The sequence below is a fragment of the Scyliorhinus canicula genome, chromosome 14, assembly GCF_902713615.1.
Source record: "Scyliorhinus canicula chromosome 14, sScyCan1.1, whole genome shotgun sequence".
Lineage (NCBI taxonomy): Eukaryota > Metazoa > Chordata > Chondrichthyes > Carcharhiniformes > Scyliorhinidae > Scyliorhinus > Scyliorhinus canicula.
This window is the reverse complement of record NC_052159.1, coordinates 72,451,649-72,468,579: the sequence shown is the minus strand read 5'-3', so window position 1 is coordinate 72,468,579 and position 16,931 is coordinate 72,451,649. Positions and strand designations below refer to the sequence as shown.

General features: G+C 51.4%; 1 protein-coding gene across 2 annotated transcripts in view; it reads right to left on the bottom strand.

Annotated features, from left to right (window-relative positions):
- Nucleotides 1–304: 304 nt before the first annotated feature.
- Nucleotides 305–16,931, bottom strand: part of mfsd9 (major facilitator superfamily domain containing 9) — a 78,752-nt gene continuing 62,125 nt past the window's right edge. For both annotated transcript variants that reach the window (XM_038818588.1, XM_038818589.1), the window contains exons 5-6: nucleotides 13,707–13,916; nucleotides 305–1,313 (exon numbers count right to left, since the gene is read on the bottom strand). In XM_038818588.1, coding sequence (XP_038674516.1) covers nucleotides 499–1,313; nucleotides 13,707–13,916 — 1,025 coding nt within the window. In that variant the 3' untranslated portion in view covers nucleotides 305–498. The remainder of the gene's footprint in view (nucleotides 1,314–13,706; nucleotides 13,917–16,931) is intronic.

The window sequence follows — 16,931 nt, the reverse complement described above, 5'->3', positions numbered from 1 at the left end:
TTAGGATGAGCTACTGCTCCTATCTTGGTTCACTGCCTGTTGACATTCACTGTCAAGACTCTGATATATGAGTACGAGACAGGAATCAGCATCTATGGAACTGTAGTCCAACAAAGAGGAGTGTAGTCAGAAATAAGGAATAAAGGGGGCAGCACGGTGGCACAGTGATTAGCATTGCTGCCTACGGCGCTGAGGACCGGGTTCGAATCCCGGCCCTGGGTCACTATCTGTGTGGAGTTTGCACGTTCTCCCCGTGTTTGCGTGGGTTTCACCCCTACAACCCAAAAGATGTGCAGGTTAGGTGGATTGGCCACGCTAAATTGCCCCTTAATTGGAAAAAATAATTGGGTACTCTAAATTTATAAGAAATTTAAAAAAAAAGAAATAAGGATTAAAGAACAGGAACTGGCACAAGAGAGGAATGAATCATTATTACTCCTTTGCCCGTATTTTTCTTCCAAAAGGTTTGTATTGCTTGCCAATAGTTTCTGCAATTTCTTAATGTAACTTGACTTTAGCCTCTGTAGGTTTACTGAGTTTTGATTGAATGGAGGTCATAAGAAAGATGGCTAGCAAAGCTAAGGCAGCTCCAAGTCTGGGTGGACCGCACACACTGAATTCCTGAACAATGCCAGAAAGCAAGGGGGCAAGTATACGTGCAACAGCGGTCACTGACTGACTAGCTCCTATCAATGTACCTCTGGCTTGCCTCCCGCCTTGGCTCAGTTCCATGTCAATGATGCACATGCGGCCAACAGTGGTTGAAAAACTCAAAGCAGTTGAGCACAATACAACTACCTGTAAGGATGTTGCGACAGAGTACATCATCATCATGCAGCATGTGAGGATGCTTGAGTGTAACAGCAGTAAGATCATTTTGTCATTATAGAGTCTGGTTACAGAGCCAACTATAAAACTTGATAGCACTCCAATTATTCCACCATAGCTGATGAGATATCCTATTAGTCTGGGCGTCACCTTAAATCTTTCTTCAATGGCAAGAACAAAATTGCTGTAATACAGGAGACTAGTTAGAGTCATCAGAAACCTTATCAGAAAAATGTTCCACAGATTAGATTGGATTAGTCCTTTTATATTTTCTCCCACTGACAAACATTGGCTCCAGAGAGAATTTAATATTTTGTGTCTCGCCACTCCATTGGTTATTCTAACTGCTGGGTCAGTAGTGCTATTCTTAATGTTTTCTTTCCATGAAGTAGTGCACTTGGTCTCACAATTAATTTCAGTAGTTAAGTGCAGTTCTTTTGCTGGAATATGTAACCACTCTTCGTAAGGCAACCTCCAGACAACACCTATAATAGTAAAATATAGTTAAACAGTAAAACTACACCACACAATGAAACACGATCTCTGACATTTAACTACAGCAATGTATACATCCTCAGCAGCTCTTTTGTGTCGCACGAGAGCTTACTACAGGCTGGTGGACAAGGAGCAAACGCAGCAGGAACAGCAAGGCAAGGCATTTAACGTTTCCGAGGGTGGGAGAATAAAGTTTGACAACAGATTAGCTGTGCAGGAGACAGGCTTCAAGGTCAAGCTGTAAACCGAGGCTCTGCATCTCTAGGCTCAACTTGAGACAGAGATTGAAATCAAAGCAAACCATGGTGAGAGCTAACAACGATTCAGTTTGTCAACATTTTGGTTCATTCAGACCCTAATGTTGAATAGATAGAGTGAGCCACTGCCTGGGGATCAGTGTAGGAGGCTGAGATATAAGAACATAAAAACTAGGAGCAGGAGTAGGCAATTCAGCACCTCAAGCCTTCTCTACCATTCAACATGAAAGTCTCCATAGTCCCAGATGACCATAGGCTGCTTTCGCCTTTGAGGGGGAGAGCTGACTGGTGCTGATTTAACCTGAGGATCACCACACCTCAAGCGAGGGGCAAAAGTGAAAAGCCGAGCCTTCGTGAATAACCTCAGCCAATACTGGATTGAACCCGTGCTGTTGGTCTTGCTCTGCATCACAAACCAGCTGCCCAGTCAATTGGGTTAAAACCGGCCTCTCCCTGTTGGTTCTGCATAACCCCTCAACCCATTACTAATTAAAGATCTGTCTATCTCCTCCTTAAATTTACTCAATGTTCCGGCATCCATCGCTCTCTGGGGTAGTGAATTCCACAGATTCGCAACTCTTTCAGAGAAGTAGTTTCTCCTCATCTCTATTTTAAATCTGCTATCCCTTTTCCTAATGGAGGATTATTTCTGTGAAAAGATGGCTTGTTCACTTTAAATCTGATATTTTCTTATCTTTTTAAGGCTTCCTGGTAGCTACGGTTAAACCCATTTATCCTGATTGCATTGATATGAATATTATCAGAAATGTGCCGTAGCTAAATGTGAAGCACAATATGAAGCACCTCGAGAATGCAGTAAAAATATTTATGTGCTCCATTGAATTATCTATACTCATTGTGAATCATGAGCTGACTGAAATATGGAAAGTTACCAGAATACATTTAATTAATATTCAAAAGCATTGTTAGCAAGTAATATACCATTTGCAGTGATTCCAAAATGATTAGGAGCACAGTTTGTAGATGTAAAATGTAATTCATTGGGATCTGGACTCGGTCAACACAAATAACAGCATATTCTGGATTGCTTCAAAACTGCCATCATGTTCTATAACGTATAAACCCTACTGTTTGGTAGGTAACTATTTTGCAGAGATATGAATCACATTATTTTTTAAAATACATTTAGAGTACCCTATTATTTCTTTTTCCAATTAAGGGGCAATTTAGCGTGGCCAATCTGCTCCCCGATTTCAGGACCGCGAACTGGAAGCGCTCCTGGACGCTGTAGAGGCCAGGAGGGAGGACCTCTACCCCCGAGATGGGTGCAGGCTCGCCCCGCGACTCCGAAGTCGCCTGTGGAGGGATGTCTCTGACGTTGTCAGTTCGGCGGGTATCACCCCAAGGACAGACACACAGTGCCACAAGAAGATCAACGACCTCGTCAGGGCAGCCAGGGTGAGTCCCCCTCCCCGTGACATTGAAAACCGAACTTGACCTTCATTCTGATCTTGACCTTGAACCTGACCTTCATTCTGATCTTGACCTGGAACCTGGCCTTCAGTCTGAACTTGACCTTGAAACTGACCTTCAGTCTGAACTTGACCTTGAACCTGACCTTCAGTCTGAACTTGACCTTGAACCTGACCTTCAGTCTGAACTTGACCCTGACCTTCAGTCTGAGCTTGACCGTGAACCTGACCTTCAGTCTGAACTTGACCTTGAACCTGACCTTCAGTCTGAACTTGACCTTGAACCTGACCTTCATTCTGATCTTGACCTTGAACCTGACCTTCGGTCTGAACTTGACCTTGAACCTGACCTTCATTCTGATCTTGACCTTGAACCTGACTTTCATTCTGATCTTGACCTTGAACCTGACCTTCAGTCTGAACTTGACCTTGAACCTGACCTTCAGTCTGAACTTGACCTTGAACCTGACCTTCATTCTGATTTGGTCACCTTCCCTAATGTGTCGTGACCTTTGCCAGGGGATATGGGGTGGTGACTGATATGGACCGACCCAAGGACATTGGGCTGATTATGACTGCTCTGATGACGAATCCTTGGAGTGGGGCAAGTGGCGCTGAACCTCGGACACCGGCTGGTATCTGTCTTCTTCCTTGTCCAGGGAACAGGTTGTCCCAACTCTCCTGCATGGCATTCAGCTGTGTCTGTAGCTCTACAGTTGCGAATGTCGGTGCAACTCTTTAAGGTACCATTTCCTGGCTCCCAAGTGTGTGGGGAGAGGAATGCTTATAGGCAGTACAAACTAATCAAGCTCTCGGGTGCCAATTAGGACAGCACCAAATTCAATGTTTGCTTTAGTTAGAATAGCTAGAGTTTCACTGGGCACCGGTGCTGGCCCCTTTGCACGTCCTTAAAGGCTCCGACACTGGCGCCTCTATCAGGACACTACATCAACACCAATTCAGTTCCAGCATCTGCTCTTAGACCCCAGGATGAGGTTTACATTGCAATTTATATTAATGAGGGAAGTGAAATCGCTTCTGCCATAATCGTGGACGACACATAAATTGGTGTGATGGCACAAGTCTACAAAGGAATTTGGACAGATTAAGTTAGTTAGCCAAAAAATGGCAGACGGGATATAAAGAAATAAAATATTAAGTTCTGAACTATGGTAGGAAGAATAAATCAGCTGCATATGATTAACATGGAGAAAGAGTGCTGAAAGCTGCAAAACCGTTGGCTCTGGGGTCTCCAGGCATCAAAGAAAAAAAGCTAGCATGCAGTAAACTGGATAATTGGGAAGGCAAATTGAATATTGGTTTCGTGTCTAACACTGTTGTTGCTACAACTGCTACCCACCCTCCAACAGGACAAGTTATCGTACAACAGGAGGTGTCGAACGAGTGGTGGGGGCAGTGCAGAGGAGAGACCACTCACGGTCCTCCTGGAAATGGCAGGAGGACCCGAGGACCGGGCGGTTGCCGAGGCAGAGGTCGGGGGCCCGCGAGCAAGTGAGCCACCCACGGCCCTTCCCCCTCTCCCATATCCACCCTCCCCCATATCCCCTCTCCCCATATCCCCCGATCTGAGTGTTTAACCATGCATGCTGTCTTGTGTATTGCAGGTCCAGACATCGAGGCACCCGTCACCGCGGATGCCCACCGCCCGCAGGATGCCCCAGGGCAGCCACAGGAGAGGGAGCGACCCGGCCCCTCTGGCCTGCAACGGCCACAGGATGCCCCAGGGCGGCAGAGGAGACGCGTGGCGAACCCTAGACGACGCTCGTGTGACGTGCGCATCCGGCGACGCAGGCTGAAAAGACGCAGCGATGAGGGGAGAAGCCAGAGGCCCTTGTCGATACAACCTCTGGACACCCCAAGCCAGGACACTGCCACGCAGGACAATGAACGGTCCTTGAAGATGGGGGAACCCCAGGGGACCGCAGACACCGACTCGGACATTGCGCACAGCTCACCGGCACAGCTTTCTCCAACACGCTTCACCATCGCAGAGACACTCACCCCGGCTGGGCTTTTTAGTGACGATTCATTAGGGTCACTCGCTGGTGAGCACCACACTGTCGTCCCAGTACAGCAGGTGGAGGTAGGAGCGGCAGAGGGGCCGGGTGGTCGGAGGGCATCCTGGCGCAAGCAAACATCTGCCGCCCAGACTGGTCCCGGGTTCCTGGAGTCAACGGACCCACCCATAGACCCGATGCAATCAACAAACCTGGGTCCAAGAGGGTGACGGCCGCCTTGCAGCTGATGCACATGCAGGTGGAGGAGTCCACCCGTGTCCAGGTGCAGGAAGGCGTGCCGGTCATACGTGCCACCCAGGCCGAAACCGCACGGGTGGCGTCTGCGGTCGAGGCAATGGGTGCAACGGTGTCCGACATGGGTCGCAGTATGCAGGCTCTGGGGCTGTCCATGCAGGCGGCGTCCGTGTCCTAGGACGTGGCTTCCCACTCACAGGAAGCCATGAGCCAGACCCAGCGGATGATTGCAGAGGCGTTAAACGTTGTGGCCCTGTCTCAGCAGGCCATCGCTGAGGGCATCGGTGCCACTGTCAATCACCTCTCCGGCGTCACCGTAAAACAAAAAGGGATGGTCAACTCCCTCAGCTCCATTGCTGCAGATCTGAGGACCCTTGTCAGTACCAGCACGGGCCTCCAGGACTGGCAGCGCCAGGTGCCAGGGGAGCGTCAGATGGCCGGTCCAGACGCACCCCCGACCCATGTAGAGGCCCGGGAGCCATCGGGCACCCGAGGGAGGAACATAAGAACATAAGAACTAGGAGCAGGAGTAGGCCATCTGGCCCCTTGAGCCTGCTCCGCCATTCAATTAGATCATGGCTGATCTTTTGTGGACTCAGCTCCACTTTCCGGCCCGAACACCATAACCCTTAATCCCTTTATTCTTCAAAAAACTATCTATCTTTACCTTAAAAACATGTAATGAAGGAGCCTCAACTGCTTCACTGGGCAAGGAATTCCATAGATTCACAACCCTTTGGGTGAAGAAGTTCCTCCTAAACTCAGTCCTAAATCTACTTCCCCTTATTTTGAGGCTATGTCCCCTAGTTCTGCTGTCACCCGCCAGTGGAAACAACCTGCCCGCATCTATCCTATCTATTCCCTTCATAATTTTAAATGTTTCTATAAGGTCCCCCCTCATCCTTCTAAATTCCAATGAGTACAGTCCCAGTCTACTCAACCTCTCCTCAGAATCCAACCCCTTCAGCTCTGGGATTAACCTAGCGAATCTCCTCTGCACACCCTCCAGCGCCAGTACATCCTTTCTCAAGTAAGGAGACCAAAACTGAACACAATACTCCAGGTGTGGCCTCACTAACACCTTATACAATTGCAACATAACCTCCCTAGTCTTAAACTCCATCCCTCTAGCAATGAAGGACAAAATTCCATTTGCCTTCTTAATCACCTGTTGCACTTGTAAACCAACCTTCTGTGACTCATGCACTAGCACACCCAAGTCTCTATGAACAGCGGCATGCTTTAATATTTTATCGTTTAAATAATAATCCCGTTTGCTGTTATTCCTACCAAAATGGATAACCTCACATTTGTCCACATTGTATTCCATCTGCCAGACCCTAGCCCATTCACTTAACTTATCCAAAACCCTCTGCAGACTTCCAGTATCCTCTGCACTTTCCGCTTTACCACTCATCTTAGTGTCATCTGCAAACTTGGACACATTGCCCTTGGTCCCCAACTCCAATTCAACTATGTAAATTGTGAACAATTGTGGGCCCAACACGGATCCCTGAGGGACATCACTAGCTACTGATTGCCATGAGTAGGTGCTGTGCTCTGTACCGGGTCCCCCTGTAGAGGAGGTCCCGGAACACCGCGCTACCTCGGACTCCCCCCCCCCTTCCGTCCCAGGTGCATCTGGTGGGCAGCGGCTAAGACAGGATGGCAGCTCGCCACCCAGTCACCCGAGCCGCTGCCTGGCCCATCTAGGCTGGGCCGCCCCAGGAAACGTCCGCTAAACAGATCAAAAGTCACAGGGCTTGATTCGCAGGAGTCCACCTCCAGTCCTGCTGTACTGTCTGGGGAAGCACCTAGACGTAGTAAAAGTGTCCGTAAGAGCAAGAATGTAGACACTTAGTAAGTTGGCACGGGTGAAGGGCACAGTAGTTTCAGGGTCTAGGGCACATGTTTGAACTGTTTGTCATTAAAATCACTTACGCACCTACAGAGGCTGCCTTTGTGTTCTGTCCGAAGCGTGCGGGGGGTGTCATGTAGGTTGAGTGCCAGTGTGTGTGGAGGGTCTGATGTCAGCCTCAGGTGAGTGTGCCCCCCCTTCACCTGGCCCGCCCTCTCAATCCCTCTGGGCAGAGGATGTGACCGAGCGCTGCAGTGTGACGGCCGCATGCAGGGATGGTCCGGAAGGATGGTGGTACTGTGGCCATGGGTCAGACATTGTACAACGATTTGGAGCCAGGAGCTCATCGCAGTGCATGACGTCATCATCCTCCATGGACTGCAGTAGACACGCTTCCATCGGCAACCGTGTGATGACTGCCCATTGTGTCGCAGTGGATGTGCAATGGAAGGGTGTTGTGCTTTCAGGTGGTGTGGGAATGGTTGGTGAGGTGTTGGGACTTGGTGCAGGGTTAGTGAGGGGGGAGTGAGGGTGTTGGGTGGGTGAGGGGGAGTGAGGGTGTTGGGTGGGTGAGGAGGGGTGAGGGTGCTCGGATGCTGCAATGGTGTGTGGAACGTTGCCATACTTGCAGATTCGCTACCACCCTAGTCTGTGAACCGGCCGGCTATCACCCTGTCCCGTGCTCGCTGGCCCAGACGGTGATGTCGGGCAGCCACCCGCCAATGCCCTGCCCGTCTGCCCTGACCATTGCCCCCATCTCCCTCATCTGGGGAGGTCTGCGGCTCTTCCTCCCGCTCCTCCACTCCCCCCTCCTCTGTCTGCGGCACATCACCCCTCTGCTGGGCGATGTTGTGCAGGACACAACACACCACAATGATGCGGCCGATCCTATCTGGCCGGTACTGGAGGGCCCCCCCAGAGATGTCCAGGCACCGGAATCGCGACTTGAGGATCCCGAAGTACCTCTCAATTAGACCCCTGGTCGCTGCATGGGCATCGTTGTATCTATTGTCCGCGTTAGTCTGTGGCCTCCGTATAGGCGTCATCAGCCACGACCGCAACGGGTAACCCCTATCGCCCAGCAACCAGCCCCTCATCCGGCGGTGGCGTCCCTCGAACATTCCAGGGATGTTCGACCGCGACAACACGTATGAGTCATGAACACTTCCCGGGTACTGTGCGCAGACGTGCATGATTATCATGCGGTGGTCGCAGACCACTTGGGTGTTCATTGAATATGTCCCTTTCCTGTTTGTGAAGACGGCCCTGTTGTCTGCAGGTGGCCGCACGGCTACGTGCATCCCATCGATCAACCCTTGGACCATGGGAAAACCAGCCATGGCAGAGAACCCCACGGCCCGGGCATCCTGGTTTGCCTGGTCCATGGGGAAGCGGATGTAGCGGTCCGCAATGGCATAAAGGGCGTCTGTCACTGCCCGGATGCATCGGTGCACTGATGCCTGTGAGATGCCGGACAGGTCCCCACTCGGCGCCTGGAATGAGCCCGTGGCGTAAAAGTTGAGGGCCACTGTAACCTTGACTGACACGGGGAGAGGGTGTCCTCCCCAGTGCCACGCGGTGCCAGGTGAGCCATCAGGTGGCATATGTGTGCCACGGTTTCAGGGCTCATCCGGAGTCTCATCCTGCATGCCCGGTCTGTGAGTTCCAGGTACGATGAACGGGGTCTGTACACACGGGGCCTCCTCGGACGTCTCCGTCGATGTGCCGCCACAACGTCCTCCACCCTCTCCTCGTTCTCCTCCTCCTCCTCGTTCTCCTCCTCCTCCTCCAGGGCGACTTGTACAATCGCGGATGCAACTACGGCGGCCAACATCACAGGCTGAACGGAAAACATGATTGCCTGCGGGGGGTGGTGGCAGGGAAGACAACATGTAATCATTGCCCTCATCACCTACCCCAACCCCAACACCCCCCCCCCCCCCCCCCCCCCCCCCCATCCATCCATCCCCCCCAATCTACCGGCACTAAAGTAATTGATTGATCTCTCTCTCTTCACAAACACCCCCCCCCCCCAATCTACCGGCACTAAAGTAATTGATTGATCTCTCTCTCTCTTCACAAACACCTCCCCCCCCAATCTACCGGCACTAAAGTAATTGATTGATCTCTCTCTTCACAAACACCTCCCCCCAATCTACCGGCACTCGAGGTAAGTGATTGATCTCTCTCTCTTCCCAACACCCCCAACCCCCTACCTCCCCCACCCTACCCCCCTCCCCCCAACCTACCCACCCCTCCTCCCCCCTACCTACCCACCCCGCCCTCCCCCCTACCTCCCCACCCCTCTCTCCCCCCTACCTCCTGCCCACACCCCTCTCCCCCCACCGCCCCCCCACTGCCCCCCACCGCTCTCCAATGCCTCCCCACCGCCCCCCACCGCTCTCCAATGCCTCCCCCACCGCTCTCCAATGCCTCCACCACCGCCCCCCACCGCTCTCCAATGCCTCCCCACCGCTCTCCAATGCCTCCCCCACCGCTCTCCAATGCCTCCACCACCGCTCTCCAATGCCGCTACCCACCCCACGCGCATTCGCCCCAGGTCACTGAACGGCGTCAGCCATCATCAATGGTTGACGCCGTTTTAAAGGTACTTTGTTTTTCGCCGACGTGGCCACGGGACTTCGGCCCATTCGGGCCGGAGATTTGGTTAAAGTAAAAAGTTAATGAAATCCCGCCGGCGCCAGCTGTTCTCAGAGGCTGCCGGCGGGATTTGCACAACGCTGGTTTTTGGCCGGCCGGAGATTTGAAAACCCGGCGGGAGCAGGAATAACGCTGCCGCTGGCCGATTCTCTGACCCTGCATGGGGTCGGAGAATTTCGCCCAGGGAGCTAGATTTTCCGATTTTGCAGTTCTGTGCCAACACCGCTGTGGGAACTGTGGCGTTTTACGACTCCAAAACTCCCGGCTCCTGTGGCAAAAATTGGTGGAGAATGGTGGGGTCCGTGGCCGCGCATGCGCACGGCGACAACCTGCCGCGGTCACACCGTACAACATGGCGCCAGCTGCGCAGGGACCCGACTTGCCAGATAGTGACCCCCTGGACCCTCCCTTGCCACACCTGGACCATCCCCCCACCAGTCCCCCCCCCCGGCCAGCGGTATGGCTCCCCCCTCCGATTGTGGCTCCGCTGGAGACAGTTCGCAGCCGCCACGCGGGGTTAACGAAAACTGAGAGCACAAGTGAACCGCGCCGTCGGGAAATTGGCCCATTGGGGGTGGAGCATCGGGGGAGTGCCTTCAGGTGACTTCCTGAGGCCATCCCAACAGCATGTGACGTACTCCCCAATGACACCGTTTTGGAGGGAGCGGAGCATACAAAAACAGGCGGCTCCCCCAATTCGACTGTAAAAAGGGATTCTCCGCCCGACCGGCATTTACAATTTCGGCTTCAGGCAACAAAGAATCCCGCCTAGGGTTTATATTAGTCTCGCAAGTACGAGCAAGAGAGAAAAAACGAATTGGTGGCAGACTTAATGGAGGATTCTCTCACAATACTAAAGAAAAAAATTTATACTGGTGGTTGTGTTCAGACAGAATTCATATTGAGAGTTAAAGAAAAGATGGGGAAATGTGCAACAGGCCACCAAAATAATATGCCTAAAATAGATGGAGATTTGCAAGAAAGTTTATCCCACAATCGACTCGAAAATAGATAATGGATGTCTTAAACTGGGAAACACCTTTCAAATCCATTTACACTGCTTCTTGGATCAATAAGATTCTGGACCAAGAAAAAGGGAAGCATTGCTGAATTTAGTTCTGGAAATGAAATGGAATGTGAAAGTAGCGGCGCGATTCTCCAGAAAGATTTCTAAGTCTGGTAGCAGTTGGGAATTACCGCGAGGCCGACAGCGCCATTCAACGTTAATTGGACCACTTAAAGATGCCTCAGAGGCTTCTCGTCGCAAATAAAGGCTCGCCAGCTGATGCGTCGGGACCGCGCTCGCCAGCCCCCCGCTAACAAGGTCGATCAGCACTTAAGTAGCACTTGCTCAGCCAAACCCAGCCAGCTCGCAACAATGGCGCCGAGGAAACCAGCCCCAGGATTCGGGACGCTGATCTGGGGAGGCTGCTAGATGCAGTCGAGGTGAGGAGGGATCTTCTGTTCACTGGGGTTCCCAGAGGGTTAGCCATAGGGCAGCCAGTGGTGCCTGGGATGACGGCGGCTGTGAGCTCCGGGAGTGTGACCTGGAGGACTGACCGTCAGTGGAGGAAGAAGGTCAATGATGTAAACCAGGCAGCATATGTGAGTCGACACCATAGCCCCCACCCCCCGAGACCTATCCCCCACGGAAATGTCTACACCCCCTCCCCCTTCAACCTCCCCAACCCTTCCTTCAACCTTCCCAACCCTTCCTTCAATCTCCCCAATCCACCCCCGCCTCCTTCAACCCCCCCAGCCCCTCCTTCACCACCGCCCCCCCTAACGACACAGTGAACCATGTGTGTGGCTAATGATGCTCTCTCTGTGTCACATCAGTAAAAGCTCTCCCACAACCGCTGGGAGAGGGCCCAGACTGGCTGTGGTGTACCGGACATAAGAATCCTCACCACATTCAAGGAGTGTGCCTGGAAGTGACTGGGGTGGCTGAGGACAGGGTGGTCACCAACGTGGAGGCTGGCAAATTGCTGCAGAGGTGAGGCACCACCGGGCACCAACCAGAAGACCTGTCAAACGTGAGTAGTTATTGCCTTACTGACTGACTGACCCATCCCTCCCACTGACCCTATTTCCATTCTCCCGCAGGTCCTCCAGCCGACAGCGCCGGCCCACCCTGGGCGGCACCGTCTCCAGCCTCCCAGTAAACTACCTCGGAGGAGATCCCCACCAATGCAGATGGACGCACCTCGGTGGGAAACTTTAGTGGTCAGGCTTCCGGGGCACAATCTGGTGAGCACCACACTGCTGCTGATGTACATCAGGTGGAGGCAGGAACTCCCAGGCGAGACAGCAGTCAGAGAGGCTGCTGGCTCCCAGGACCCAGTTGGGTCCCTACCTGATGCTGAGCAGGTGGAACAGGGCTACTCAAAGTTAATAGAGATGTTAGGGAGAGGCTGGGACATTCTGAGGGAGATGTCAGCAACACTCCAGCAGATCCATAGTCGCGCAGGAGATGGGGTCGGCAATGAGTGGCACAGAGGCCAACACTCCTTTGGCGATGATCACAGTGGAGAGCCTGGCTCACGACGTCGGCACCATTAGTAAAGGAGTCCAAGGCACCACGCAGTCAGTGATGGTCATGGCTGAGGGTCTAGGCAGAATATCCACCGTGTTGGGACATGTGACCCAGTCTCAGGCTGACCTTAATGAGGTTCTGCGGGACATGTACCGCTCCCAGATGGGCATGACCGAGGCACGGCACAGCATGCCCCACTTACTGAGGAGCATCTCCGAGGGCGTCGACACGATGGTGCAGACCATGGGGACCACCAGGGCTAGGGCTGGCAAAAGCCAGATGATGCAGGGGCAGCTGCGCCCCCCCCCCCCCCCCCCAACTATGGCGGCACTGGATACAGTCTGCAGCCAACACGCGAGGTCCCTGAAAACTGAGGACACTCGACCAAAGGCGTTGGGAAGTCAGCCCATCAGGGGGCGGAGCATCGGAGAGGGCCTCAGGTGACGTCCTAAGGCCGTCCCAACGACGTGCGGTGTACTCAGCAATTACGCCGCCTTTGAGGGCCAGAGCATCTGAAAAACGGCACCACCCTGATTTTGGCGTCTAAACGGATTCTCTGGCCAATTGCCGAATGTGATTTTGATGTTGGCAATCGGAGAATCCAGCCCTTAGTCTCAGAAATGGACAATCCCGCCCTCTAACTTTTCCTGGGTTACTATTCTGCTCAGTAAGTCAGACTATCCGAAGTCTCCGACTCTAATTCAGAGTTTGGAGGTTTCCAAGCGCAAGATAATTACCCAACAGAAGTTGAAACTTCCCGGGTGATCCCTGTGTAGTTAGTGAGTGGGAAGTCTGAGAGATTCCCCAGCCATCTTCTGGGGTACCTCCGACTATGACTGGAGGTTGGAAGATCTGGGCTATAAATTTCTATTTCACCTGAAAGAACGTGTTTGGTACCTGGCAGAACAAGGAGAGAGGAGGTAATGGAACAGGTTGCATCTCCAGTGCTGAGGAGAGAGGAACTAAAAAGGCATCTCCCTTTTTGTTCATTTTCCCAATCTCCGCTCCCCTTCACTTGTCTGAAACTTTTTACAATTCTAACTTTTCCTAATTCCGATGAAAGATCATCAAGCTAGAATGTTAATTATTTTCTCTTGAATTGAATGACCGAGTTTTTCCAACATTTTCTGTTTTTATTGTAGATTTGATACACTCGGACACCTCAATAACATAACCGTCTCCAGTTTCTCAGTCACTACTCCCCTTTAATGAATGTCCATTGGTTGAATCTAAATATTTTGGGAATATGCTGTCGGAAATCTTCCTAGCACAAGTAACTGCAAAGTAGAGGATGTAAAACAATAGGTATCTTAATTGGGAACATACTCAATGAATGTACTCATATTCTGTACAGAGGAAACTTACCTGCCTCCACAAAGAAAAGAAAACAGCAAATAAAGGAAGTTGTGTAGAAACCTCCATCCAGCTCAACAAGATATCCACTAAGTACAGGGCCCAAGGTGAATCCCACTTTAGAAGCTGCACTAAGCCTTCCCATCACTTGGGGGCGTTCATGTTCAGGAATCAGGTCTGCCAGAAGAGCTTTCAAAATAGATTGCGTATGTTTGAAGAGACCTGAAAGGAAGAGAACAAATAAAGATGCCAATGAAAGAGGACACAGGTATTAAACAAGGAGGTATTAATACAAGGACACAATTTAATTTGATAATTTCAAGTATACGACTATTTGCTATAAGGGTAATACAATCGTGCACTTCACAATGTTGTTCATTTCGGCAGCATTGCAGAGTGGATCTCAGTTGGATAGAAGGCTGATGTGTGGATCAGATAACCTGAACAGTATGGGGTCTGATCTCCATTCTCGCTGAGGTTGACCCCCGCGGGGCCTGCCTCCTCACCTTAGCCATGGTATAAAAATCACAGTACTTTGCAGTGGTTCAGAGAACATTCACCACGGAACTGCCTTCAGGCAGAGAACTCAAGAAGAAAAAGAAACAACTTTCATTTTGCCAGGCAATGTTGAAGCAGTCTTGGGCAGCATGGTAGTACAGTGGTTAACGCTACTGCTTCACAGTGTCGGGGACCAGGGTTAAATTCCGGCCTTGGGTGACTGTGTGAATTTTGCACATTCTTCCTGTCTCGACGTGGGTTTCCTCTGTGCTCTGGTTTCCTCCCACAGTCCAAAGATGTCCAGGTTATGTGGATTGGTTGTGCTAAAATGCCCCTGAGTGTCCAAAGATATGCAGGTTAGGTGGGGTTACGGGGATAAGGGGGGTGGGGAGTGGGCCTTGGGAGCGTGCTGTTTCAGAGGGTCGGCGCAGACCCGATGGCCTCCTTCTGCACTGTGGGAATTCTGTGATGATTATTAGCAGCACTATCACCCTGCAGGCCAGAAACAAACAATTAAGTTATGGTTTTGATCGATGGCCAACACTATCCCAAGTAATAGCATATAAAAAATTGGAATTGTTGGCTCCGCAGAGGTGCAAAGATTTTCTAGTTTCTGGCAGTTTGTGCGCTTCAGCTCAGCCTTGTAGGTAAGTGAAAAGTACGTCCACTCTATCAGAGCAGCACTGGCACAGTCTGATAATGGACCATCTGATCACAGGTGGAGTGTGACTTGGGGACACAAATAAAATAGCACAATACTGAACAGAGAACATGAACATTCTTCTCATGACAAGTTACTTGCAATTTTTCTTTCTTTCCTTAATGTATTTTTTCTTCTCAAGCATTTTGAATATTGAAAACAAAATTAAAAGCACTAAGAATTAAAGAAGGTGAGAGCAATACATTATGTATGAGTTTTTCAAAATTACGAATTATCTTTGACATATCTAACAGTTGGATATATAGGGGGCAATTCTCCGAGCCCCGGGGGGGCCAGAGAATCGGCGCAACCGCGCCATGCCGCGGACGCGCGGACAATCGGCTCCATTTGCACCGGCATGTTTGGCGCGGCGCAGTGCCTGCCACGGGCCGCTGGAATCTCCGGGCCCGATGGGCCAAGCGGCCGCGCCAATACGACAGAGTCTCGCCGGTGCTGTTCACCCCTGGTCGCTGCCGGCGGGAAATCTCCGGGAACGATTGGGGGGGGCCTGTTTGAGGGGGGCATCCTTAACCGGGGGGGTATGGGGGGCCTCCGATGGGGTCTGGCCCGCGATCGGGGCCCACCGATTGGTGGGCTGGCCTCTCCCCCACCCCCGGGCCTATTTTCTGGCATGGTGGGCCCCTGAACACTGACCCCATGTTGGATCGGGGCCGGCGCACATAAGATGTACCCCGCGCATGCGCGGGTTGGTGCAGTGCCCATTTGGCGCCGCATAAGGAGGCTGGAGCGGCGTGAACCGCTCCAGCGCCGTGCTAGCTCATCTGTCGTGTCCGGGCCCAGTTCGCGCCGACGTAAAACGCAACAGTGTTCACGACGGCGCGAACACTTGGGCCCAATAAATCGCCGCCATAATGTCAGATGAAATAATCAAATCAGTTTTCTGAAACAATGGTGTGAATTTTACAAGGAGCCATACCGCTCACCCCACCCAGAAGAAATGTCAGGCATGACTGACCCGCTAATGGAGGAGGCCTTAAGCAGATGAGGGTGGGGCTTCTACCTCTCAATAGGAAGAAGTTCACCCCTCAAGAGCCACTGGCCAATCTGATTGGCTGCCAGCTCATGCAGTCCCAGCAGCATCGGAACTCAGTAGTGGGAGATGCTGCGACTGCAGATAGGCCCTGGAATGAAGACAACATGGCTTCTGGAGTGAGGCAAGTTTAGGGTTTTGTATGGGGAGGGATTTGGGAGCCTGTGGAGTTTGACAAGGGGAGTGTGAGGAGGGATGGGCTGTGGTGGCCAGATGGGAACTGACAAAGGGAGGGTAACATCTTGGGATGGGGGTGCCAACGATGAACACAAGACATTCCCATGGGATATACCATCTTTCCATCTCATCTTTCAACACGTTGGATTAAAAATCGGCCTTCCCACTCCTGCCCATCTGCCCCTGCCAGCTGTATTATGCCATGGGCAGTGTAATCATTTAGTCAATTGGCTTGTTACAAGCTCACCTACCCGTCAATTTTTTTTCTAAATCATGGGTGACTTTCCAAAATCACCGCCATCCACCTATCGTTTTATGGGGACTGGGTCGGAATGGGCGGAAAGTTTGGGGGCTAGCTGTGGATCAAATTTTACATGTCTCTCCTGCCAAAAATGTGTGCAGCATGGGGTGTCTGTAAAATCCAGCCTAATACAACATGTTCCAAAATCAACAAGAGGACAGGCAAAACAGATTAAGTAATGAGTCATCATCAGCCACACTTAGTTAATAATCTAAAAGCAAGGAAAATTTATATAACAGAGATCATTATGTATTAAATTAAACATTAGGTTTAAAAGTTAAAAACATAACCTACTTAATACGATTCTGCATTTTGGTGAGGCTCACTTGAACAGGCTGAGGCAGAGACTGACAAATTACAAACTGGTCAAGACTATCATTGGGTTAAGCTACAAATGAACAATGAGAGGAGGGGAAAGGTCATTGGCTGAGGTCTTTCAGCCATAATACACTGAAGGGACTGGAAAACTTGTAGAACTCCTTGGGCTGTATATTTAACATTGAATCTGAA